At 48.3% G+C, this 25,675-nt stretch overlaps 10 protein-coding genes across 10 annotated transcripts; 4 read left to right on the top strand and 6 right to left on the bottom strand.

Moving 5' to 3' along the window:
- Positions 1-236: 236 nt before the first annotated feature.
- N7462_005551 (putative MFS sugar transporter) lies at positions 237-1,997 on the bottom strand (the record flags this gene model as incomplete). The annotated part of the gene is made up of 5 exons (XM_057077269.1): positions 237-628; positions 681-1,204; positions 1,259-1,496; positions 1,558-1,898; positions 1,957-1,997. 5 exons carry the CDS (start codon positions 1,995-1,997, stop codon positions 237-239), a joined length of 1,536 nt encoding a protein of 511 aa, XP_056932849.1.
- Positions 1,998-3,664: 1,667 nt separating this feature from the next.
- N7462_005550 (uncharacterized protein) lies at positions 3,665-5,762 on the top strand (the record flags this gene model as incomplete). The annotated part of the gene is made up of 5 exons (XM_057077268.1): positions 3,665-4,025; positions 4,085-4,507; positions 4,564-5,383; positions 5,437-5,689; positions 5,748-5,762. The coding sequence occupies 5 exons, from the start codon at positions 3,665-3,667 to the stop codon at positions 5,760-5,762; spliced, it is 1,872 nt and encodes a 623-aa protein (XP_056932848.1).
- Positions 5,763-6,394: 632 nt separating this feature from the next.
- Positions 6,395-7,328, bottom strand: N7462_005549 (mitochondrial import receptor subunit TOM22; the record flags this gene model as incomplete). The annotated part of the gene is made up of 3 exons (XM_057077267.1): positions 6,395-6,445; positions 6,667-6,962; positions 7,220-7,328. The coding sequence occupies 3 exons, from the start codon at positions 7,326-7,328 to the stop codon at positions 6,395-6,397; spliced, it is 456 nt and encodes a 151-aa protein (XP_056932847.1).
- Positions 7,329-7,748: 420 nt separating this feature from the next.
- On the bottom strand, positions 7,749-9,573 carry N7462_005548 (mitochondrial-processing protease subunit alpha; the record flags this gene model as incomplete). The annotated part of the gene is made up of 3 exons (XM_057077266.1): positions 7,749-8,774; positions 8,831-9,406; positions 9,472-9,573. The coding sequence occupies 3 exons, from the start codon at positions 9,571-9,573 to the stop codon at positions 7,749-7,751; spliced, it is 1,704 nt and encodes a 567-aa protein (XP_056932846.1).
- A 797-nt stretch (positions 9,574-10,370) lies between these two features.
- On the bottom strand, positions 10,371-12,449 carry N7462_005547 (acetoacetate--CoA ligase family protein; the record flags this gene model as incomplete). Its single annotated transcript, XM_057077265.1, has 1 exon — positions 10,371-12,449. The coding sequence occupies one exon, from the start codon at positions 12,447-12,449 to the stop codon at positions 10,371-10,373; it is 2,079 nt and encodes a 692-aa protein (XP_056932845.1).
- An 833-nt stretch (positions 12,450-13,282) lies between these two features.
- Positions 13,283-13,628, top strand: N7462_005546 (uncharacterized protein; the record flags this gene model as incomplete). The annotated part of the gene is made up of 2 exons (XM_057077264.1): positions 13,283-13,439; positions 13,543-13,628. The coding sequence occupies 2 exons, from the start codon at positions 13,283-13,285 to the stop codon at positions 13,626-13,628; spliced, it is 243 nt and encodes an 80-aa protein (XP_056932844.1).
- Positions 13,629-14,697: 1,069 nt separating this feature from the next.
- lcb2 (putative serine palmitoyltransferase 2) lies at positions 14,698-16,689 on the top strand (the record flags this gene model as incomplete). Its single annotated transcript, XM_057077263.1, has 1 exon — positions 14,698-16,689. The coding sequence occupies one exon, from the start codon at positions 14,698-14,700 to the stop codon at positions 16,687-16,689; it is 1,992 nt and encodes a 663-aa protein (XP_056932843.1).
- A 1,087-nt stretch (positions 16,690-17,776) lies between these two features.
- N7462_005544 (O-methyltransferase) lies at positions 17,777-18,582 on the bottom strand (the record flags this gene model as incomplete). Its single annotated transcript, XM_057077262.1, has 2 exons — positions 17,777-17,806; positions 17,866-18,582. The coding sequence occupies 2 exons, from the start codon at positions 18,580-18,582 to the stop codon at positions 17,777-17,779; spliced, it is 747 nt and encodes a 248-aa protein (XP_056932842.1).
- Positions 18,583-19,066: 484 nt separating this feature from the next.
- Positions 19,067-20,852, bottom strand: N7462_005543 (cytochrome P450; the record flags this gene model as incomplete). The annotated part of the gene is made up of 5 exons (XM_057077261.1): positions 19,067-19,241; positions 19,293-19,459; positions 19,514-19,624; positions 19,676-19,999; positions 20,052-20,852. 5 exons carry the CDS (start codon positions 20,850-20,852, stop codon positions 19,067-19,069), a joined length of 1,578 nt encoding a protein of 525 aa, XP_056932841.1.
- A 4,146-nt stretch (positions 20,853-24,998) lies between these two features.
- N7462_005542 (protein kinase) lies at positions 24,999-25,585 on the top strand (the record flags this gene model as incomplete). The annotated part of the gene is made up of 2 exons (XM_057077260.1): positions 24,999-25,305; positions 25,347-25,585. 2 exons carry the CDS (start codon positions 24,999-25,001, stop codon positions 25,583-25,585), a joined length of 546 nt encoding a protein of 181 aa, XP_056932840.1.
- Positions 25,586-25,675: the final 90 nt, after the last annotated feature.

The following is a 25,675-nucleotide window of genomic DNA, read 5'->3' as shown; positions in this document are numbered from 1 at the left end:
CTTTTCAATAGTTACGCGCGCATTGAAGTCGTCAAGTCGATCGAAGGAAAGAAGTGCTAGGCGATTCTTGATCAAGAAAATATAAAGGTCAAAGTTTCCAAAATCGCGCATGGCGCGTTTGTATTAGTACCGACATTGGACGCTGTATAACCCTACTGCGCCCATCAAACCGTAAATTTTCACGCAACCAAGAAAGCAATCCAAATCATGACTAAGTAATATCTCATACAAGTTCACTATTTGCTCTGAACATTCTCAACAGTAACCGACCCGGGCTTCTCGGCCCCTTCCTGATGAGCAACCTGGATACCCTTCTGGTGAGCAAGAACTTCCTCGCCCTGCGTGACGTGGTTGGCACCACCGAACAGAGTATCGATTTCCTCGAGAGAAACCTGCTTGGTCTCTGGAATGAAGAAGTAAACGAAGACAGCGAGGATGAAATTGATTCCAGCAAAGAAGTAGAAGGCATAGAACCCGTCGTGGTCGAGGAAGATGGGGAAGAATTGCTGGAATATGGTGTTGGCGACATTCTGAGTCTGCGAAGCCATACCGACGGCTTGCGCACGAACATTCATGGAGAAAATTTCGGACGTCCAAATCCAGACAGTAGCACCCCATGAAGGCTTGTCTAAGGGATTGTTAGCATCACGGAGTCAAGCATGGAAGATGGGGATACTGACAGAAGAAGATGAACAAGAACATCAGGAACACAATCGCAATACCAACAGGCTCTGATTTGGCACCGCTGGCGCTGGTCGGGGTTTGCGTTTCAACAGAGGCTGCGATGATCATGCAGATTCCCATGCCAATGCCACCGACAATAAGCAAGAACTTCCGTCCAAAGCGATCAACAATCCACATAGCATTCAGGGTAAAGAGAATGCCAAAAGTAGCATTAAGTGCGTTGATAAGGGCAATCTTGCTGTCGCTAGTGAAAATCTTCTCGTAGATCTTGGTAGAGTAGGAGTTGAGGGAACCCTGTCCAGTGATCTGTTGACCAGCGTTGAGGATCAATGCAAGATACATGCGCTTGCGGAGAGACTTGTCTTTCCACAAAGCACTGTAGTTTCCTGAGATGGCTTCTTTCTCATACTCGATGGCCTCTCGGATCTGCAGGATCTCGTCTTCGACTTCCTCCTCGGTTTCACGCACTTTCCGGAGAGCAGCACGGGCCTTTTCAATATCATTGTTTCGTTTAATGAACCTGAATTATGTTAACCATATGATCAAGAGTCGAAAGATCCTATAAGTGACTCACCAACGAGGACTACCAGGGATAGTCGGAAGAAGAGCCAGAATCAAGACAGGAACCAGAAGCTGGAAAATGACAACCAGCTTCCAATCCCATTGTCCAAGCTTGGGCACATTCTTAGTGCAAGCGTAATTGATCCAGAAACAAATGAAAGATCCAACAGAGTAGAACATCTGCCAGAAAGTCATGATCTTACCACGGATCTCAGGAGGCGCCAGTTCACCAATGTAGATAGGGCCGGAGGCTAGAATATTGACATAATTAGTTAGTGTGCAAGAGGTAGCGATGTGAACTGGTGAACTTACTCAGAGCGATACCCTGGCCAATACCGATGATGCATCGACCGGCAATAAAACATGCGAGATTGTGGTAGGGGGCAAATGTCTGCATGAACGTAGCAATGATGACCAGAACACAGCCAATGCCCATGCCGACCTTGCGGCCAAGAAAATCTGCGATCGGACCGCCGCAGAAGAAGCCTCCAAAGATAGCACCAACGGTGTATGCGGTGTTGATAGAACCAATCACTGAGGAACTGGGATTGTTGAACCAATCGACCCAATTATCCGAGCCTTGAACGGAATTAAAAACGGATGCATCGTAACCATATAACACCATACAGGCCGCCGCGACCAGCGAAATGAACCTATGGGATCAACCCGTGAGTGAATTATTCTGCGGCTCCCTTCATATCGAGGACATACCAGTTATAGGCTCGCTTGGAGCCGATCAATCCGCTTGCCATTTTGAGTAATGACAGCGGATGTCTTTAGGTATAGGTTCTGCTCAGGTTTGGAGCCAATTAGGCGGATTCCACGGCGACAAGACCTCGATGATGGAGATGGGAGACCGTAAGATACTCTACTTCGGTGTAGCCTCTCAATGGGGCACCACGGCTGAGGATGATTCAGACACGCAGTGGTCCTTGGGGAGCGTTGAGGTTGAGGAGACGAAATAGAAGACACCACACTTTTCCGGGGGTCGGGGAACGAGCGGAGACACCTTCAGATATATAGATGTCTGACAAGAAAGTCCGGGGGCAAGACAGCTCGCTGGCGCCCTAAGCAAAAAGAGTCACGGCTCCAATCAGGCCATGCTCGAGCAGGACGCCCCCGACCACGCTAAGCATGGGCGTGCATTTTGATAACGACAGCCCTGTCATTCCCCGGTCGCTGACTGGTGGGGTATTCACAGGTGTCCGCACATGGACAGAGGAAGCATGCGCCTTGGAGGCTGCTGATTGGCTTCAGCATCGTGGGCACGCTTCTGGTGGACCTGGGGTAGTGGTGATCTGGGGTTCGAGGATATTTTGTCCCGCGGGACTACCGTCCTGCCCAATTCCACGAATCAGCAACGGGCCGGTCCGGGGTTGGGGAGAAAGTCGACTCCACCAATCGTGGGGAAGAATCACGATGATGCCGGGGGGCTAAATCTAAATGAAGAGAGAAGTGGAGATATTTGATCGGGTGAAACGAAGCGAGGCCCTAAAGAAGGCTAGGAGTGGCTAAAGAAACAAGGACAAACCTGAAAGAGAATCCTCTCACGTCAGGTGAGCACTAACACGCAGGTAACGGACGCCGCCGCAATGGGGCATATTGAGTTCTACACTGCCATTTGCGTCTACCACGCCACGGGTATAGACGACGTCGCGTGCCTTCGCTTTGAAGGCGTGGGCCTAAAGGATGGCTATTGCGCTTCTGCTAGATCGTCCTGATTCGACTTGGCCATCTCTGGCGGTGAATGTGTCATATATGCATCCACAGGGAGCTGGGTACAATACCATGATTATTGAGCCTTCGGCTTCTATCAGACTCCTGATGCGCCAGCACAGAAACTCTCCTAGAGCTAAGCAACACCTCAAAAGCTTAGATGTTGTCTTGGTCCTAAGCTCCGTCGTTTTTCTCCGAGAAGGCCAACGTAGTCCCAGCATAGTTTTTACTAACAATCATATTTGAAAGAAACCAAGAGTCACAACTAGTTGTTATCAGTCTTTCCACATGTAGAACACTCCATAAGCTACTCCCCTTGGCATCAAATTCAAGTCCATCCGACTTCTGCCGTATAGCAGCTATGAAGGCGCCAGAATGAAAGAGGCCAGCGCATTGATAGTGATAGTAAAAATAATGAGTTGTTCAGCATTAACCGGTGCATATCCGACCTGGATAATGTTACTTTCTCCCATTTGGAAGCAACAAGTGTGGTCAATGTGAGGCCAGTCCTGCGATTTACAATCTCAGTCACGTGCTCACGTGCTCCCCAAACGCGGTTCGCGCGACTCCAAAAAAAGTTGACCAGCAGCGGGTTTCTCTGACGTCAAGCCCACACTGTCTCTATATTTTGACCACACGGGTTGTATCCCCCAATAATCGATCTGTTGGCAAATTTCATCTTCATTTGGGGGCTTTGGCCGCGATGGCCCGCAAATCCTCCAAGAAGCAAACGCGACTTGCTTTCGCCCCGGCACCTGCCCCGCATTCAGAAGGCGGCAATGATGACGGCAACGACCGTTTCGCAAGACTCTCCTACGGCCACCCTAGTCTATCAACGGTCAGAAACCCGGGGTCTCGTAGGGGTACACCCGTGTCGCCGAAAAAAGAAGAGCGATCGTCAAAGTCGTTCAAGCGCGCGCAATCTCCGACAAACGAAATAATCAAAGAGCGGAAGGATGAAAAGAACAAGAAAGGCAAAAGCAAGACAGAGAAGAGAGAGAAGAGAAACAAGAAGAAAGATAAAAGGACAGATAAAAAGAGAAATCAGGGAGAGGGGGAGAAAAGTAGGCCTGATGGATTCGAAATATCATTGTTGGAAGTTTCTGGACTAACATCTTAAAAGCGCCTCCGGTGCAACAGGATCCAGGAGAACAACCTTCCGACGATGAGGTCGTCATGCCTCGTTCTGCGAAGCGACTTCGACGACGGGAGCCTTCTCTTGAGGTGGCGACCATGGTGCCTCCAATCTCAATGCCCAACCCAACAACTTCACACGCGCACTCTCCTGCAGGCTCCCAAGAGGGCGCCATAAATATCAGTGATTCGGAGGAAGAATTAATACAGCCCCGCCGCAGGCTGAAGAGAAAAGCAGAAATGTCACCAGTCGCACTCAGCGATTCTGAAGATTCAGATGAGCTCGTTGTCTCATCTCCTGTGAAGAGGCGCAAGCGAAATTTGACTACTGAGACCCCTCAAACCCCGCATTCCAGCGCCAATCAAGATCAATTAGATATCGAAGAAGATCTGAGAGATCTTGAGGATTCAGGTATGGCCACCAATCTCCCAAATAAACCCCAGTAAATCGCTCACATCCTTTTACAGTGGTTAGAAAAACTAGGACTCGTGGACGGATTGCTGAGTCCTCCAGAAATAGGCGGTTACAACATCTCGAGACCTTGCGGCGCAGGCGTGCAGGGTTGAAAGAAGAGAGCGAGATTGAATCGGAGTCCGAGGATGACCAGCCGCAAACAAGTCCAATTCCGCAAAGGTTCGACTTCTTCAATACACACAACGAGAACGAAGATAGTGAAGCCGAGTCTGAAATCGGCGGCAACGAAGACCTCGACCGCTATGAGGACGACTTTGTGCTGGAAGATGATACCGCTGAGCTCGGTGTTCCGATTGAAGAAATTCCTTTTGAATTCACTCGACATGCTTATAAGCAGACAAAAGAGTATTTCCGCGACGTCGTGGGCTGGATGGTCCATAATTGTGTGGATCCAGCCTTTCCCCGGTCAGATGCTATGTACCAGATGGCGTTCAACAAATTGGAGGATGAAGTGAAAGGACGCGCAGGCTCGTCGCTGATTTCATCCGTATGGAATGCCAAATTTTCTTGGACGCTCCTAGCTCGACCCCATCTTGAACTCACAGCTTTCCCTACAGAGGTAGGGCATTCATGTGATGCTTGCAACCGGTCTGGCCACCCTGCGTCGTCCGATTTGAAATTCTTTGGCAAACCATACTCCCTAGAGACGTTGGAGCCTCTATCTGATGAAAGTGATGACAGCGATGAGAGAGACAGCAATGACGATGAAACCAAGCCGGAGCAAACGGAGAATAAAAGGGATAAGCCAGGTGTTGATCGAGACAAGGACGGCCATATCCTGCCTCATGAAGACACGCGCTTCTATTTAGGACGGTAGGTGCTGGCTCAGTGTCTATTTCAGAGTGTAGAGGCTCATATATTGATAGGACTTGCAAAAGCAATGCCTACATGGCACATACTCTGACCCACTGGCGCTACCATCTCAACGAATGGGTCGTGGACTACCTCAGACGCAAGGGCCACATGGAAGACTCGGAAGTTTTGCGTCGCAACAATCTCAGCCAGAAACGTAAGACTCGGAATGCGATAGATATCATCGAACAGATGGCTGCAGCAGGCGAAATCGAGAATCTCTATCGTGATTTCCATATACATCTCAAAGCGGCGCGAGAGAAGACGGTAAGTTCTTGTATCTCCAAAAAGACACTAAATGGACCTTAAGCTGATCTTTGATAAGTCCACCATGGAATAAAGAAATTTACATATTTTGATGTTGAGAGCATTTACCATTGACGACCAGCCACTATTCTGGCAACCATGCCTCATGATACCCCCTTGTCCTAGCGCAGTCTCGCAAACCCTGAGGCCCAGGGCTCTACTGCTTTTATCTTTATGTAAATAATCCATTTCTCAATGCAAAACTTTCAAGTTGATAGTTCTGGAGAACTGCCGGGTGCGCCCGGCTTTCATCATTGAGGCATACAGACTTCGAGACAAAGAAAATAGTAGAGAAATATAAGGAAGTGAAAAGGAAGAAGATAATTGTGGTTGTACAAATACATGCATGCATAAGCTGCCGGAGCCAAAATGGGTTTTGGAAAAACATATCAAGAAGCGGGGGAGAAGGAGAAAACAGAGAGCAATCGAGACCGGTAGACAACCGAGATACTCGAAAACAATAAAATGGCCACAATGCCTCGAAGTAATGTTTTCAAGGTGTTTGATTGTGCCAGGTGCGCCGAGTATCTCAACGCAAAGGCCGAGATTCTATCAGCCACCGTCATTTGATTCATTGTATTGCCGATATTTAATCAATTATATCGATCAGAAATCGAGGTCTTCAGGATGTTGCCGATTTGCTCCAGTTTCCAAAATGTTATTAATTTACAGGGTAGGTTGAGCCTCCTTCTCGGGCTCGCCGCCGGGTGTAAGCATCTGGAGCAAAGGGTCGTCGTTAGCAAGCTGGACCGAGTTTCATGTTTCCCAATAGATGCGGTGCAATCATGATGATGACGTCGCAATGCTGCCATGAGATTTTCAAGTCGCCCGAGATTAAGAGGAACCCGAACGAATCCCAAATGCAAGCATTCAACGTCACCACAAGATTGAAAGACACCATGGAAAGTCATCATGCATAATGCTTGGATCAAACATACCTCGTTAGCACCCTTGATCATGCCCTGTTCCCGCTCCATCTGGATATACTGCTCCTCCTCGGCGTAGGCAAGCGCCCAGGGAACACCGATCAGGAAAGCACTGGTGCTAATAACCCAGAGGGCCTTGCCGCTGAAGGACAGACTGGCCTTGGTGAAAGATGTGAGGGTGGAGACGGAGTTGTTGACAGTGCGGCGCGCGGAGGGAGGGATCATGTCTTTCAGGGCAGAGATACGCTCGTAGAGAGTCTCCTCCTCAACCTCGTAGTCATTGTCATCATCATTGGAGATCTCGGATTCTGTTTAACGTCGAATATGAATTGTCAGTTCTGGACTGGATAATTCGATAATGGGTGATGGTTCATGGTCGATTCCGCAGATGGTTCTTTTTTGAGCCAAAGGCCACGATCATAGTCCGGTTGACGGATTGAAGAATCAAAAAGACACGGTGGCTCGCAATGTTCATGACGGATATGATTTGATTTGAGAATTATGGTTTGGTGCAAGTCGTGTGTCTTCAAGATGCAAGAACAATAGGGAGTCGTCAAACACTTACCGGTGTCGCTGTAGTCGTCCTCGTCATCGGAGACGAGCAGAGCGTCGTTCTTGGAGGGCATGGGCTTATCCGTAAAGGACTCGTCCTCAACAACTTCGAGCTTGACCATTTTGAAGGGATGGAAGGGTGGATGGGATTGAGAGAGATGGAGGTGAATGATGAGTTGAATGATGGAAGAACGGAGCGCGCGCAATTCGGACACTCCGACTTTTTTGCCGGGCAAAAGCGGCGAGAAGCTTGGACCCGTCGGGAAGCCTCGACATCATCGGCCGCAACAACCAACTTCTCCGAACGTCGGCTAGAGGTCTGATGCTAGAAAAAAACTAACGGAGAATTCGGGGATGATTATCAATATTTCATAGAGATGTGTTGGCAATTGTCTATTATACAGTATATTCTTCTAATATAGTGGCATCCGTCCCATTCAAGACATGGAAGACCGATCATGCGAGTTCCTGCCACTCACAGAACCTTTGAATATGAACACCATCTGCCCATTGAGGCCTCGATTGCCTGACAAGATACGTACTTAGCGGCGGCCAAGCTTCCATCGCGCAATACGGTCCTGGATCTCTTCCCAGGGGAATGAACGCAGTTTGTAGCCCTCCAACTCGCCCTCTTGCAGCACGACCGTGGGTTTACCAGTTCCGTTCCCGTTGTTAAGGACTTGACCACCGAAGACCTGGCGAGCCACACGGCGCAGATCCTCGACAGTCAGCGACTCAATCTGCTCGCACATCTCTCGCACACCGACCTTGCGACCGTGCACCTGGACCTGCCGGCCAAGATCCTCGAGTTCCACCATGCGAGACTCCAGGTTCATCAGGAGCGACGAACGAAGCTGATTCTTGGCACGGTTGACCTCCTGCGGCTGGAGAGCACTGAAGCCTGTGTCCAGTGTCAGCGACTGCAGCTCTCGGCACATGACCTCCAGCATCTCTGTCGTGCGGGTGGGGCTGCACGATGCGGAGATTCCGAAGATTCCACTGTCGGTGTAGCTGTGGTTGAAGGCGATACAGCTCTCAACCCAGCCGTGCTGGTTGAGGACATTAGTGTAGAGGCGTGAGTACATGCCCTTGCCGGGGCCGCCGGCAGAGAATGAGCCACCACCACCCAGCAATGTTTGGAGGGTGGCGAGAGCATAAATATCAGGAGAGGAGATGGGGAGTGCTTCAAAGGCAAGGTGAATATGGCTCAGGCGCGGGAGCATTGGGTTGGCGGGCGGAGGGATCGGGGGAAGAGCAATGAAGCCACCAGTGTAGTGTGCAGGTCGCCGGAGATCCAACGACGAAGGCTCAATCAAAGACGGGTCGAGAGGCTCGACGGTGGTCTTCTTATTTGCGGATGATGAGAGATTCTTGAGAAACGGTAGTTTGGACAGCAGCGAGGATTGGGTGCTCTGCGAGGCAGCTGGGCTGGTCGTTGTCGACGAAGGCGTGAAATGCGGGACGGTCGGCACCTGGCCCTCAGTGGCTGCAGAATGAGAATCCGACAGGGTGGTATCAATTCCAGCACCAGAAAGAACAGGGCCCTTGGTCTTGCTAATGTCACTGGCCTTCATGTCCCCAAAGTATTGCTCAGTGAGCTTGATAGCCTCCGCATGTGACACACCGGCAAAGGCGACCACCATGCGATCCGGGTTGAAAAAACCTCCCGATAACGCTCCACCACGGCCTTGTTGATTTCTCCTAGTCGCTCGCTCGGGCATAACAAGGGGTTGCCGAGCGTGTTGTCCTTGTAGGCCGTCATGTGAACCAGTTCCGGCAAGATGAGTTCGGGTTTCGCCCAGATTTCACCAATTTCATACTCCGCCGTTGCAAGTTGTTGGAGAACTTCCTCATCGGTAATCAAAGGATCCCGAATGGTCTCCGCCAGCAGACCAAGAGTCGTAGGGACTGCCGAGTTGAAAGTGGCCGACTGATACATCAGAGATTCCCGAGACGAGGCGCATTGAATGTTACCACCCAACGACTCAAGGATCTCGAGCATCTCATCTCCGGTATGTGACTTGGTTGATTTGAAGGCTAAGCGGTCCATGATATGGCTGACACCGCGCAGACTGGCGTCTTCATAGCGGGATCCGGCATCGACGTAAACTCCGACACCAGCGAAGGGACCGGGTAATGACTCTGTAGCAACGCGAATGCCATTCGGGAGTGTAGTGATCTGGTCAAGTTCGGCAGGGTCCTGCAACAAAAGAAAGGGTTGGTCAGACGTGTAACAGAATCAAGCTGAATGTCAAATCATGATACCTTCGCCGAGTCGTTAAGGGTAGCAAAGCTTCTCGACACTGAGCGAGGAGCTCGTGTGAGAGGCTTCGCAGACTCGATGGCCCGCAATGCAGAGCGACGCATGATGCCTGCTTATTTGTATAAACACGGCAATTCGAACAAATGGAATATTGTGCTCTGCACGCTTTCTTTCCAGATCTGGAGGAAACGGGAAAGCAACGTCGGCGAAGAATCGATTCCGGAGAACCTCACCGATGTCGATTACCTAATCAAACTCACCACAGGCTGTTCAGAACACGACTCCAAGCTCTGGCCTCTACAGTTGACTAATCCAGAATCGTAAGTTAATAACTAAGAAGTGGCGTCGGCAGGTTCTGGACCATTTGATTCTAATGCCCATGGTTTCCATCAGCTTTACATGAACTGCGGCATGGTTGATGACAGTGGGCTCGAGATTTGCTAGCCAAACTTTGGTAGTATTCATGTGTCGAGAATGAGAAGCCACAGAATACGGCGATGCCCCACCCATTCCGCTGTGCGTCTTGCGCTTACAGAAATACCCGTTTCCACACTAGTTGTGTATGGCATCAAGCTCTCGCAAGTCGGGGATGTTGGGGGAAGGCGGCTCATTCTTGAGAAGTTCATTTTTCTCGATTGGCTATATCTATTGACCCTACTGTCTTAAAGAAAGAAGAATTTCAATGATTACTCAACCGACTTTTAAAAACAAAAGTAATCAGACTTCCCTTCCCATATCCTCATGAAATATCTTACCTCTGTTGTAACAGAGACAGTCCGACCGCCACTTATTAGATACATATAGTATAATGGTAATACTGGAAACGTTCTATTTCATTCTAGGCTTATCAACGTCACACATTATAATGTTGATGAAATTTTACACGAAAATTGTGCCTTGCTTATGAGTGCCCTGAAGCCCAGTCACGATACCAATCTAGACAAGACGCATTGGCCACACTGGCACCGATCTTGATGTTGAGTCCGCAGAGGATCTGCTTGACAGCACTCTCGACCTTCTTGCCATTGGAAGTCACTGGAATTTCTGGACAGGCATCAATAATACCCGGGACGTGCCGAGCACTTAAATCCTTGCGAATCACAGCCTGAATCCGTGCCGAAAGATCCTTTAGGTCAGAGGGGCTGCCAGGTGCTAGCTTCACGAAGAGAACAACAGTCTCATCCGTGTCGAGACCCTCTCTCCGCCGACCAACACACAGAGAATCCTCAACCTCGTCTGCGAAATACTTTATGATTATATTATAGATCTCTGCACTTCCGAACCGAACACCTGATGGTTTGAGCACCCCGTCGCTCCGGCCCAGCATGACCACACCTCCAGTCTGTGGGTTCAAGCGGACAAAGTCACCGTGATGCCATACCGATGGGCCAAATACGTCGAAATAACTCTTTCGGTATTTCTCTAAACCTGTCGGACCAGGAGGCCAGAACATGACAGGCTGCGCGGGGAATGGTGTGGTGCAAACAAGGTCTCCCGGCTCACCCGAGGCACTAATGTCATTGCCGGCATAATCAAAAACGGAAACGGCCATTCCTAGAGAACGACATTGGATCTCACCCTTGTAGACAGGAAGAATTGGACATCCGGAGCAGAAAAGTGAAAGAATGTCTGTACCACCAGTGATGGAGCCCAACATGATATCTTGGTGAATGGAAGAGTAGATGTATTCGAAAGTCGACGGAGCCAGGGGAGACCCTGTGCTAAAAATGGCTTTAAGGGTCTTGAAAGATACTGGCCGATGGGCGTGCTTGCGGGGGTTCAATGCCGCTTGCTCCAGCATGGACAGATACTTGGCCGAAGTGCCGAAGTGGGTGATCTGAAGCTCATCGATGAGCCGCGGCATGGCCATCTCTCCCTTGCCTCCTTCGACATCAAATGGCCGAAATGGGGAACCGTCATATAGAACAATAGTCGCACCACTGGCTAGGCCTGACACAAGCCAGTGCCACATCATCCACGTTGTGGTTGTGAAGTAGAACAAGCGATCACCTGGTCGAATATCACAGTGAAGAACGTGTTCCTTCTTATGCTGTAGTAGTGTACCCAGCGACCCATGCACGATAGGCTTGGGGGCGCCTGTTGTGCCGGATGAGTATAGGATGTAGACAGGATGTTCAGGTTTCAAGCTTGCAAAATTCAGAGGCGCATTCTCGTCACGGACCGCGCTCTGGAACTCGCCATATGTAATGGCCCTTCCATTTGAAGGGCGAACCTCTTTAATTTCAAATTCCAGCAATTTGGTGGTCTCAAACACTACCAGAAGCTCCAGACCAGGTAAGTCTGAGACGATCTCGCGCACCTTAGCGAGTGACCCGTGGACCTTTCCATTGTAGAGCGAAGCACTGTCCGCAAACAGGATTCTGGGATCAACCTGCTTCAGGCGCTCCACAACGGCATGGACACCAGTATCTGGGGACACACCGGTCCAGAAAGCACCAATAGAGGCGGCGGCTAGCATGGCCACGACGGTATTGGCGTGATTCCCGACAAAGCCTGCCACGCGATCACCAGTTTTCAGACCAGCTTCCTTCAAAGCATTGGCGCACTTGCGTACACGCTCACGTAGCTGCTTCCACGAAATAAATTCACGATCTGCCTCTGTGGCACCGATCACAGCGATGGAGTCCTCATCTGGGGCGCAGGCCGGGTACAAGAGATTCTCGGCGAAGTTTAGCGTGCAGCCTTCAAAGAAATCCGGTCGAGGGAACATTAGTCGTGTTGGCTCCAGAACCTGATTGTATGGCTCGTGAGCCTTGATGTGCGTATAGTTCCAAATTTCCTCCCAGAAACTGGCAGGCTCGGAGACACTCCACTGCCAGAGTGCATTGTAATTGTTCAACGAAAGACCATGCTTCTTGTTTACTCTGGTCATAAAGTCCCAGATCTGCGTTGTCTCCGGGGATGAGGGCCTCCAAAGCTCCGTCGCCTCTGGGGTGATTGCCTCGTCGATGTGCGGCATGGTTTGATCCAGGCTCTCGTGGGGAGTTTAGGAATATCACACACTCACACAAGGTCTGGACGAGACGAAGGGTTAGTAGTTGGTTTGATAAGAGGCTGCAATGTAATGCAATGCAACCACGATATGCTTTTTATCCTCCCTTTGCCAACCAGGAGGGTGTCTCCGCAGAAAGTACCGCTGCTCGAAAGGAAGTATGCTTCAAGACGGAAGGACCTACCACCCAATTGAGATGCCGGAGACTCCTTCTATCGCCAGGAGTGATGATAGTGTCGAGAGTCTAAAATGACGATACCAGGAGCGGGACACTTGTCATGGAGAGGGGCAAGGTTGCACAATGCGCTGCCGTCCAACAAGGGATTCCAGGCGGGATCAAAGCGGGTAATGGATTGCCGCGGCTTTTCGCGGGTAAGTCGAGATGCAGGGGTATACGATACAGCCTTGCCTATCGATCCTGAATTGGACAGAATAAAAGTAGGAGGAAACCTAATTGATAGGACTTTTCTCTCTTTTCTTTCTATTCGTTCTTTTCAAGTTCTACTTCATATGCTACGTCTCACTCCTTTCGACCCCCTAGGTCCTCTTGTTTCTCGATCCCCGGGTTGTATGTAACCCAGCGGGACCTACTGTGCGGAATGCGGAATGCGGGTGTCCCTGACAGCCTTAGTGCCTCACAGCCTGAGGCCCCAATCGGGCTTCTGTCCACTTTTTTTCTGCTTTTTTTTTTTCACGGTCTCGACCGTTTTCAGCCGGGTGTCCATGGTTGACAGACTAGCCTTTTCTCAGACAAGTGGGGAGGCCAGGAAGCCACCATCGACATCATCGTCTCATCCATTATGACCGTGTCCGAGCCCGACCATCGTATCGGTGCAGTTCGCGACCGTCACTCTAGAAGCTGCACCGCCCCTATGTATGACAAGATCCGCCAGTTGGCAGTTATTGAACGCGACAATGCACTTAGCGCACATAACTGGTCCTTTCAATTTGGACCATGTGTGAGGTCCCCTGGTTGATATAGACAGGCACGTTTCGACCCATCGGCGGAGTACAGATTTTATTCCGTTCAGTCCAATGGTTATTTCCAATGAGTTTCTAGATCGCTCAGACAATGCCGAGGCCGTGGCCCTGATTTTCAACCAAAATGAAATCGGATCTTGTCGATTGATGTGTTCGTTGGACTAATATAGGTCACCTACTCCGATACTCGTGGATCAGAGGCCGTGTAAACCTCGCGCAGTCGTTGCTTCGTGGATAGGCCTCTTTTGATGAAGCTCCGGACCTCCAACATATAATATATGAATAATATATGATAATTTCCTGGGTCAGGATATCTATGATCTGTATGACTTGACCACATAGCCGACTGTTGGCAGCTGAATTGAACTTGACCTGTCTAAGTCTCTTAGTCAGCCATACAAAACTCAGATCAAAAAACTTGAAAAAAAAGCCTCAACAGGTATTGATGCCGTCACAATACCGACACTCGCTTAGTCACACCCAGTAGCCCCACTCCGGAGCCACCCTCCGACCCTAAAATGGGGGCCTGTACGGTCGTATTGGCCCCGTTTTCCAATACCAGGAGGTATCGTACCCTCCCCGGCAGGATTGAGATTAAGCGCATGTACGCTATTTACCTGCTGCAACGGAATTCTTTTCACTCCTACACCTTTCCTCCTCCCTTTCCTCGATCCACCAGCTGTGGGATCAAGTGAGTGAGCGAGAGTCGGATTCGTTTTTGGTTTGAACGGGCTCGCGACCCTTCCCTACTCATCGCCCCATTCCACGTGCGAAGCCACAATATCCCCCCCCCTAAAGACCTGCCGGAGGTCTTCGGATCCCGCCCACCGCTAGGACAACAGCCAAGAGGTACGTCTCTCTCAGACAACACTCGATGCAATCCATCTTGCTCTTCCGGAAACCCTCTGGCCCATTTCACACTCTCCTGCCGCCCTTGACTCCATGACCGTCATCGTGAGGAAACGCATCCACTAACGCCTCCGTGTTGCCCCCTCCCAGATTACCTTGGGCTGTCGAACTGGACTGAAACGCGGCAAGCTCAGCTAACAGAAGCCGGATTCACCATCCAACCGATCTTCTGCACGCTCCTTCTTTCACCCCCGGTAGTGCCTGCCTTGATCGTTGCTCTACACGCGTAACGATTAGCGCTTCGCTCTCACCAACATTGACAACATTGACGGTAAAACCCTGTTGCCGGACCACCCCTAAAACCGATTCGCTGCTTCCTTCTGCGATGCCTCGTCGGTTTAGCAACAACTCCTCCAACGACACCTCTTCTACTTCCCTGTCCTTTTCGCCTTCATCGGGAAAGGGCGGTATCGCCATCAAGGCGCCTTCAGTCAAGTCCCATCGCCTGTCCCAACTCTTCTCCGTCTCGCCCAAATCCAAGGCCGACCCCCAACCGACCCAGGTGACCCCCCAGTCGACCGGCGGGACCAATCCTAACAACAATCCTTCTCCGCCGATCAGCTCGGCATCACTGTCCTTACCGACAATCTCCCTGTCGACTGCCACGGCCGATAACCCGAACATGGACGAGCTGCCGACCACCCTATTCCAGCCCCCCTCTCCGGAGGAGGCCCGCCGGCTGGCCAAGCAACATGCTCAATTCGGTCCCATCGGTCACCCCAGTCACCGGTACTCTAGCCGACACCCTGGCGGTGTCTTTCCGGAGCCGGTGATGGACGAGCCGCCGTATTATTACCTGCTTACCACGTACATCAGCTACCTAATTCTAATTGCATTCGGACACGTTCGTGATTTCTTCGGCAAACGCTTCCGGGAAGAGAACTATCGTCATTTGAAACCTCGCAACGGCTATGGTGCGCTGAACAGCGATTTCGACAACTTCTACGTTCGCCGTCTCAAGTTGCGCATCAATGACTGCTTCGAGCGACCTGTCACCGGCGTCCCTGGACGTACCATCACTCTGATCGACCGCGCCACTGATGACCATAATCATCACTTCTACTTGACTGGCACCACGACCGACACTTTGAACTTGAGTTCCTACAACTATCTGGGCTTCGCTCAATCAGAAGGTCCCTGTGCGGATATTGCGGAAGACTCGGTTCGAAAGTACGGTATCACTACTCCTAGTACCCGTGCGGAAGCTGGTACCCAAGACCTGCACATTGAGGTCGAGGACCTGATTGCCCAATTCGTGGGTAAGGATGCTGCGATGGTCTTCTCAATGGGCTTTGGCACTAATGCCAACGTATTCCCCGCTCTGGTGGGCAAGGGTGATCTCTTGATTTCGGATGAGCTGAACCATGCCTCCATCCGTTTCGGCGCTCGTCTTTCTGGTGCATCGATTGCCATGTTCAAGCACAACGATATGAAGGACTTGGAACTCAAGCTACGCGAGGCCATTTCTCAAGGCCAGCCTCGCACCCACCGTCCGTGGAAGAAGATTCTTGTGGTTGTGGAAGGTCTCTACTCCATGGAGGGATCTATGTGCAACCTACCTGGTTTGGTTGCACTGAAGCATCGGTACAAGTTCCACCTGTTCGTCGACGAGGCCCATTCAATTGGTGCCATCGGTCCTAAGGGCCGTGGCGTTTGTGATTACTTCAGCATTGACACCGCCGAAGTGGACATTCTTATGGGCACTTTGACCAAGTCGTTTGGAGCCAATGGTGGATACATCGCCGCAGACAAAGCAATGATCGATAAGCTCCGGGCTACCAACTCCGGTATTTTTTACGGAGAAGCCCCGGCACCCGCTGTTCTCTCCCAAATTTCCTCCGCTCTTCGTATCATTAATGGCGAGCTCGTTCCCGGCCAAGGCGAGGAGCGTCTTCAGCGTCTAGCCTTCAACTCCCGATACCTTCGTCTCGGATTGAAGCGTCTTGGCTTTATAGTATACGGTCATGATGACTCGCCAATCATTCCCGTCCTTCTTTACAACCCGGCTAAGATGCCTGCCTTCTCTCACGAGATGCTGCGGCGCAAGATCTCAGTTGTGGTCGTTGGCTACCCTGCTACCCCGCTGGTTTCATCCCGCGCTCGTTTCTGTGTCTCGGCTGCTCACACCAAGGAAGATCTTGACCGTGTTTTGACCGCTTGCGACGAAATTGGCAATGTTCTTCAGCTGAAATTCTCCACTGGTATCGCTGGTGGCGCCATTCCTCCCACCGAAGAGATGGCCCCTCCACCGGAGATGGAGAAGGAGTGGCACCGCAAGCGCACTGCCAACCTTACTCCCCCCCCGTTGGCGTATTGAGGATGTGATCCGGCGCGGAGTCCAAGATGTCAAATCTCCCTTGTACTAGATGTTTTGACTCCATCCTCCGTTACGTGACACTGCCTTGGAAGCTTTCTAGCTTTTCAATGATGCCTTGGGTTAGAGTTTTATTCCACGAGCTCGGATAGTGCTGGTCGCCCCTTGCCGCGGTTTAGTAACCCTGTATGAGCCCTCTATCTTTCTGTCCTGTTCTTATTTTGAGTCTGTCGGTATTCTTGCATTGAACGTGGCTCAACGACTTTGAAATCTCAAATGTCGCGTGGTGCAAGATTCTTGTCTTATCTGAATACCGGTAATAATCATAATGAGACTGGCTTGGAGAAGATTGAAGAACCCAAGAATTACGGTCATGAACTATTCGAACAAGCAACGAATGAATATGCCCCTGTTTCCCATATGATCAAAGTCCTGGCTCATTGGAGATGTCTGCTACCGCCTGCTCTTTTGCTTCCATGCAGATGTTTCCTTTCCTAGTCCATTTATGTTCCTTTTCTCTGTCATTTTTATCTCGTCTAGGATATTACCTAATGCTGTCTTTCCTCAGGCTGTGAATCTCCTGTGTATGGGAGATTGTCAGTTTTTCTTTTCTTTCACCTTTCTTCTCTCTGTCGCAACTCATCAACCTTATTCGCCGTGTTCTCTTTGGAACGGATGAGCGATCATTGGACAGGCCGTCTTCATACTATCTATTCTTTTTTCTCTTCTTTACTGTACTTCATGACCTTTGTTACTGACGCAATGATCATGGGGCTTATGGGCGGCATCGAATACATTGGCGTATTACCTTTTACCTTCTTCCCATTTTTTTTGTTGGAAGGAGCTGGTTTCCATTCTGGCAGGTCGATGCCCACCCTTTCTTCAAAATACCTTGTTTATAATTAGATGAGTGTCCCTGGAATGTCAATATCTCACAGATTTCGCAGCTATTTGCTCATATAATAACTCAACATCAACGGCGAACTATAAGTGTTTCATTGATTGTAGCTCTTATGGCTATGAATATAGTATTTGCGCTAGGATCTTATCTTTTAGTACAGAAAGGTGCCGCGCTGCCTTGGCCTATAAATTATTTGACTCTGGTAATCTCAAGTTCATCCTAAATAGCGACTTTAGCTTCTCATGAGTCCAGATAATTCTTGGATCTTGATAACTCACCTCAAATTCACCAGGCATGATCAGCCCTTTGATGCTCCAGCTTTCCAGTGTGGGGCGTGGACGAACGTATTCACGGTAGGCCGGGGCCCCCGGACGGAGCACATTGTCAGCCACAATCAATGTTCCCTGTTTGAAAAGACCCAATTCCTCGCAGATCTGAAAATCTGGCACGTAGAGATCCTCCACATGATCTAGGAACAAGAAATCCACTGTAGTCAAGACCTTCTGCGCATGAAGGCGTTGCAGCGAGTCCGCCGCAGTGCCCACTACAACTTTCACAATATCACTCAGCCCAGCCAGATCGATCAAGTTCATTGCAATAGACGCGATCAGTGGATCGAACTCGATACTCCAGAGTCGAAGGTTGGTTGGTGCATTGCCAGCAGCTTGGCGCATGACCTCTCCGAAACAGAGTGCTGAGTATCCGACATAACCGCCAAGTTCCACAGCCACAGTCGGCTTCTGCTCTGCAATTATCACTTCGAGCTTGTTTGCCTTGTCCTTGCCAATATTAATGAGAAAGTCCTCCTGTGCTGCGAACTCATCCATAAGCTGGCGGATGCCGGAGGGCGAATTGCGTTTCTCTTCTAGAGTGGGGTGGTTATAGATGTATCTGAGAAGAGCAGTTTCCCGTCCATCGTGGGATTCAACGTAGTCACTACCAGTAAACTTGTGTAGTGAGGGGTATTTTGCAACGAGTTCCTCGGAAAAAGACATATTTCCTGCGTGCTGTGGACGCGGCCAAGACTGGTGGGTCTATGGTAGTAGAAGGAGAAAGGAAAGTAGGGGGATGGGAATGGGAATGTATAAGCCCATAGACCTAAGGTGGTATTTCAAAGATTACCTAATACCACAATTTACCTATGGAGGTTAGTGAAAAATGGGAAGCAATATAATAATCTGGGTGGCCGGCCATGTAAACGCGGCATAAAGTATAAGATAAAATCATACGAATGGAGGTGGTAGCGGACATTGTGCAGTGGGGCGCCTATTGCATCAGACCTCTCCAATTGGTCAAAGCCCCAGTAAGCCTCACAAGTGATCACGCCCCTCTAGGTGGACCACGTAGGCACCTAGAGGAGAGTAAAGAAGCCCGAATTTGATTATTTCACTTAAAGATTGCTCTTAAACCATGAGTAAAATACCACAGAAAGTTCAACTCATTCCAGAAATTTGCCGAAATCTGAAGTCATCATCCGTGTCAGTCAGAATACTCCTCCAGCACCTTCACATTCACGTTATTCATGTTGACATCCGTCTGTCCAATAAAATTATCACGCGTCATTTCAACATTCTTTCTAGTCGTTTCATGTAAGGCCATATCAAATCGACGCAGCAAAGTTCCTAGAACCAAGTGCATCCATGCCCATGCGAGACTTTTGTGGATTAGCTTTAAGGCATGCAAAGTATAGGACAGGCTCTCTTACTTTTGTCCTAGGCATCCCAGTGTTCCCTTTGATGCGGGAACAAGGTGTTTCTCGAGCTCTCGGAGCTGATCTGTGGGGAGCAACCATCGCTCCGGCATGAAAGCTTCAGGGTTAGGGAAAATCTTGGGGTCCTTGAGTATGAAATATGTCGACATGCTCACGAAGGTCTATGCTTGGTTAGAACATATATGTCTTGTTAATTTAAAAGAGGTTTCGCTTACTCCAGCTGGAATTTGCCACTGTTGGTATTGAAGTGTCTCATCTGGAGCCGATCGAGGAAGTCGAGTTGTTACTATTGCAGATAATCGGAGACCTTCCCGCACTACAGCACTCTATTGGGCTTTTAGTGGGGTCCTGTTAGTTCACAAGTTTGATGCACTTACTAGATACTGAACTTGCTCTAGTTGCTTCAGTGTTGGAGTAATTGCAATATTCTTTAGTTCAGAAGAAAGCTCTGATCTGAGAGTTTGATATACTTTATGATTGTCGAGTATGTAGAACATGGTAATCGCGAGTGCTTGGGATGGAGCATCTGTCCCTGCCATCAAAAGGAATATCGCATCATCTTCTAGACGTCTTAATCTTTTCTCGCTCGGAGGTACGTCAGGGTCAGCTAATATTGACGGATATATGGCTCCCGGTGATTGTGGAGTTCTCTTGTCATTCAAGTGTTGATTCAGCACTGTCTTGACTTTCTGTTTCACGTCCTGTAGAGGAATTAAGAACTCAGTACTAGTTTAAAGATTATATTCGACTCACGTGCTCCATTTGGTCAACATATCTGAATCGTGGAACGAACCAAGAAACTATACTAGGAGCCAGACGTGCCATGTAAGACAAAGGCGGAATATGTCTGTTAATTCGACAAAACTCAAATAGCGATGTCATTCTGGTTTTCCAGGTATCTGTGATCTGGTTCTCCTCAAGGTAATGAAACCCATTTTCGCGACCGAAGGCATATTGAGAAAGATTGTCGCACGTAAAGCTATAGAAAGCGGCATGCAACTCCAAGGGTTGATTTGTCTCTGCTGCGGTAGAAAAATGTCGACACAGTAATCTTAGACTCTCATGAATCATTGATTCTAGTTCGGTAACAACGTTCTTCTTGAAAAAATGGCTGAGAATCTTTCGACGGGGCCGATGGAGCTCATGTCCGGCAGTAGAAAATATAGACTCGGGATATGCGATAAAGCTAAACCAGGGATCTTTATTGCGATGTTTACCGGGTCCGGCGTAAACCGTGTTATAATAATCTGGGTCCTTAATATGAAGCTCCCATGGAGACACTCGAACGATGGGTCCATATTTTGCATGAAGCTTGTCAATGTGCCATGTGAATATGCCTCCTTTCAGAAGCTGGAAGTATAGTTCATATAGACGTGAGGCAGCTGCTAACCGTGGCCCTGGAAACCGAGCTAGAGGACTTAGGAATAATCGGTAACAGACGGTGGACGCAATCCATAGCACAGCTAAGCCGAATGAAAAGAATACGTAAGTGCTGTAGCTGGAAGCACTACCCAGTCTGATATCCCTATCGTTGAAGGTATATCCAGAAATCATGATAGAAGAAGCCTTTATGTCTTTCCTCTAATTTCACTCAGAGAGATCAAGAAATTAGAGATGGAAAATGCTTTTAGAAGGTATGGGATAGAGAGTCTACGCATGCATTAGGGGGCACAAGTCTGACGCGCGAAGAAATGTTATGATACGTTACGTACTGAACGAGTATACAGATCCCCTGAAAAAAGTAGAGATCTACGAGTCTGATCTTCGAGTTATATACTGATATAGTAATATAGTAAGCTAGTAGACTAACTTGATTCACTAGCGAGTCTTAAACACTAGCGAGTCGTACACACTAGCGAGTCGTACAACCTAGCGAGTCGTACAACATAGTGAGTGGCACATCCCACCAAAAACGCGTCTCCCATCGTCCACCTCTCATTTACCACCTTCCACCATCTACCATATCACCAAAATACTGTGAAACCGCCCAAAATCGCCAGATAGGGAGGGTAGTATCCTAATAGCAATTGAAGCTATTCAAAACGATTCAAAATTATCTATACGTATAGCAGCAGCGATTTAGAGTGCGCTACATACTGTACTCGTGATCGGATTGATAGCAAAAAATATCGACAGAAAACGCGTGCTTATAGCTATAAACCAATACAATCAGAAGAGGGATAGCTTTTAAAATTCACTTATTTGAATAATACAGCTTTGCTATTCTTCCTCGATTCTAAAACGATTCAATATTGTTTTCATTTTCCTTACCTGACCAACAGGCCGCTACCTGCAAGTAGCACCCAAACAGATAGAGTAAGCGAAATGCGTGAAGATACTACTAAAATCTATATAAATTATATTAGTCACGAGTTCTCCTATTTGCTCAGTTTGACTACCCGTAGGTCACCCGCAGGTAACCCTCGCGAGGGTACTACCTTTAGTAGACCCGACCCTCAAAACGGAGGTCGGAAGGTGGTAGTGCCGAGGCCTACAGTAGAAGCAGTGGAAGAAATTATATAGAACATCACCACCAGATCCTACACAGAATCAAGATATAGCACTAGAAATGGCGGAGGAGGCACTCCAAGAAGGGGGTATTTTTGTTTTTAATATAGCAGGGACATATATTAAAAAATAGGATAGTAGGAAGAATTCGAAAAGACTATGTGAAACGAAAAGACTGTGGCGCACCCACAACCGGAAGGGTTGGGGGTGTGTAAGGCACTAATAGTGAATTACGTTAGATGTTGTTGCCTGAGCCGATTCTTGCCTAATTATCTGGTAAAGGCCCTAACCGCCTTCTTGCTGAACTGATTGGTTCAGGCGTATCCATATTTAGCACCCTAGGCTAACAGCTAGGCTCTATATCTACCATATCAAATAGTATAAAGAATAATTGTAAATTGCAAAGGTACTACTTGTCAGTGTAGCGAACTATCAGTTAGGTACGTATCTATGGCATTGCGTTTCTGGGTCTGAAAAATCTGAAAGAAAGGTACTACACTATGCCGATGCCCTTGGAGAAAATCCGCGCGGGAATCCGGAGGCCTGTTGGGAAACCTGTTGGTTGGGTAATTTCATCCCGATACTCGTCCGACTCGGATTCCTCGGCCCCTGTAGGTTTTGAAGAAAATCCTAAGACAAGCTTCGAAGCCGCTTCCGTCGCTTGTTATACTGCGCTTTGAAAGGCGCACTGGCGGCAACCAGAGTTCAACAGGATAGCCCAGGCACAAATGATGGAGATCCCGCACAGCATTCCATTTTTAGCCTTATACTGGTTGGTTTTGGTTGGTGTTGGTCTATAAATATTTCCTTTTTTTAATAGAATAAATGGCTAAATATATATTTTTTTCTTTTACAATAATAAGAAATACGTAGATAAAAGGTCTGCTTTTCCGTAGTGGGCTTTAAATTTCTATTTTATATTCGAGCTGCAAGTTTTCTGTGCTATTAGCTGATTATGTTTTCGTCAACCCTTTTACTAGCTACTGGCTTCTTTATAGCTTTTGCTAGAGCATCAACAATGGGGATAAAAACCAAGTTGAATGAAGACGTCCTGAAGGATTTCGATAGATACATATATAGCTGCCATATACAAATCGGAAGTAGCGCGGATGACACAGTTTACGGCTGTTATGGCGAGACAAATCTTGGTTATGCGTTGGCTGGTAACGGCTATATCTGTTCTCGTAAGACAAAAAAGCCCTCTTTATGTATCAGCAATACTGACGAAGTTCTTTCCTTAGTCCCGGACGGTTATGATTCTTCCGGACCACTAAAAGCCTGTGATGACCTTGCGACTATATGGGTAAATGGGACTACTGTCTACTTTACTAACGTCAACGGAGATAGTGCCTCATGCGATTTACCGACGTCAATGCACTCTGGTCAATCGTGCACTCCATCCTAAGGAGACTTCAAGGGAATATGGCTCGTGCCCTCTAGAAGGTTACTAGGTCTAAGCTATGCCTGAAGCTCCTTCGAACAGAAACAATACCACTCACGATCTTAGCATAAAAAGATAGCTCCTTACGCTTGGAAGACTCCATGAAGCATCCATCACTCATGAAATCTTCCCCCGTTTGCCCTGTCATACTTCCTGTATGATTCCTAAGCCATTCGCTTGTATTTAATTCGGGATTCGGTTTTTTTTTTTTCAATAAAGAATCTAATGGGGTGGTCGGCTTATTGGTACCAGCTCCCCCTTTTTCTGCCCTGTCAGATTTGTCTGTGAGCGCTCTAGTTCAATAGATACGAAGCCGCGAAGGAAGTGCAGAGCGAAATGCGGCGGGAAGTGGCCCGGAACCCCGGAACCTCCTGCCTCCCGTAGTTTTGAAGCCTTTCCAGGCACTTTAAATAAGGGTTTTTTACTACATCAGTCTGGTCCGAACGTAAGGGGAAATAATATTTTAACTAATAGAATCGTGTCAGCATATTAATTTGCCCCACCCAACATTTGAAGATTATCTAAATTCTGTACAATGATTTACGGCGCGGACAAACTCACTATTTCCGAATCAATGACGACCACCCGGAGGCTGACTATACTGGACCACCTGGGAATCAATTGAAAAATGAGAAGCCCCGCTAGTTCCCTGCAGAGAAGGGCTTTTTTAAAGGTCGATCTGCTGTCTCAATTGCATCTCAGATCCGTCTCGGGATTCCTTACACCTCTCTCTCCCGACGAGTTTTGACTCCCTCGAAAACTCCAAGATGGCCAACCGTGATACCACGCTGGACGACTAAGTCCATTCCATTAAAGATATGCAGCATTATGGATCCGAAAAGATGACCAAACCATGCCGAGGCAAGTCCTCAATATGGGAAATTCGAAGACGTTTTTATGAATTATGAAATTAAGAATGCAATAGACTACTATAATGAAGGAATCCACATGCGGTCTTAATTCAAAGAAGCCCTTTATTTGGCAATTTGGATGGGCAGTGTGAGAGTCGGGAAGCACACTGCGTTCCTATTGGGCGACTAACTCCTACAGTAATATACAGCTGGCTACGTCTGGGCGCTAAGCCCGAATAGGAAGGGAGAATCCTAACAGATGTGGCAGAATGACGGCAGAATATTTTGCGGTGCCCTTGTTGACGTTTACAGCGCGTAACACACCAGCGACCTAGCATATTGATTATATTTGATTAACAGTAGTAACTAGTCATTATATTACTTTAACCATGTTTGTGGAGTCATTTTGGTTCAACCCTTGCAAAGCAACACGTGACGCTCATTGCCATCTGTCCAGATCTCGTTCTGTTGAATTCTTGTGATTGTATTCGATGTCCAAATCGTTCCGCCTGTCGTCCAAAGTGACCTACCAGCCTCTTGTTAACTACCCCTAATCTTGTGCAAATAAAGCCCAATGATGATGCAACACCTTACGCATCGACTGAAACAGTCTATCTTCGGGCGACCGCCTTCTCCTGCTAGGTTTTTTTCTCAGGCAGGCATTCTACTCGACTCAAACGACAAACTAGAGGAGGCAAAGCTTGGAGGGTACTCGCCAGGGCATTTCTATCCAGTGAAGATCGGTGATGTATTTCGATCAAGGTACCAGATGCTTGGAAAACTTGGCTATGGGGGACATTCTACAGTGTGGCTCTGTAGAGACCAACAGTCAGTTCTAATGGCAGTGACTGAGATTCAGAACTGAAAAGTAGTAGACAACATGCCTATGTTACACTGAAAATGTACGAACATAGCTCTAGCCATGGAAGACGAGAAAGAGAGGTATACAAATACCTTAGAAACGTCAAGTCTAGACATACAGGCTTTGTACTCGTGCGACGCGCCATTGATGACTTTCAAATTAGTTCTGCAGATAACACCTACTCCTATCAGTGCCTCGTGCATCCTCCTTTAGCTATGAGTCTATGCGAGCTACGCAATCGGGTCACAGAAAAGGTGCTTCCGGAAGATTTGCTCAAGCCAACTTTGATCCATATACTTCTTGCTGTCGACTTTCTTCACACAGAAGCTAAGATTGTTCATACCGGTATAATATTCCTAATATTATAAGACTGCGTATATTCCTAGAATTTTTCAACCAAATCTTAGATATGCAAGAAAATAATGCTATGCTTACTATGGAGGATGATTCAATTCTCGTCGATTTTGAGGAAGCAGAGAGATCTACCCCTAGCCCTCGCAAAATGATTGGGGATCGAGTGATCTATTCCTCCCGAGACCTAGGAATCCCAAAGGTGCATGGCCGTCCTATTTTATCGGACTTCGATAGTTCCACAGTAGAGATGATCAATCACCCTTGGCATTGATGCAATAGGTATGAGTGACTTCCCACACAGATAGCATTATGTAGTACCATACGTGCTCGTCAATTAGGCCCCACAGACTGATAACCTATC

Source organism: Penicillium macrosclerotiorum, assembly GCF_028827735.1.
Source record: "Penicillium macrosclerotiorum strain IBT 26536 chromosome Unknown utg000006l_segment0_segment0, whole genome shotgun sequence".
NCBI classification, from domain to species: Eukaryota; Fungi; Ascomycota; class Eurotiomycetes; order Eurotiales; family Aspergillaceae; genus Penicillium; species Penicillium macrosclerotiorum.
This window is presented reverse-complemented; position numbering and strand designations above follow the sequence as displayed.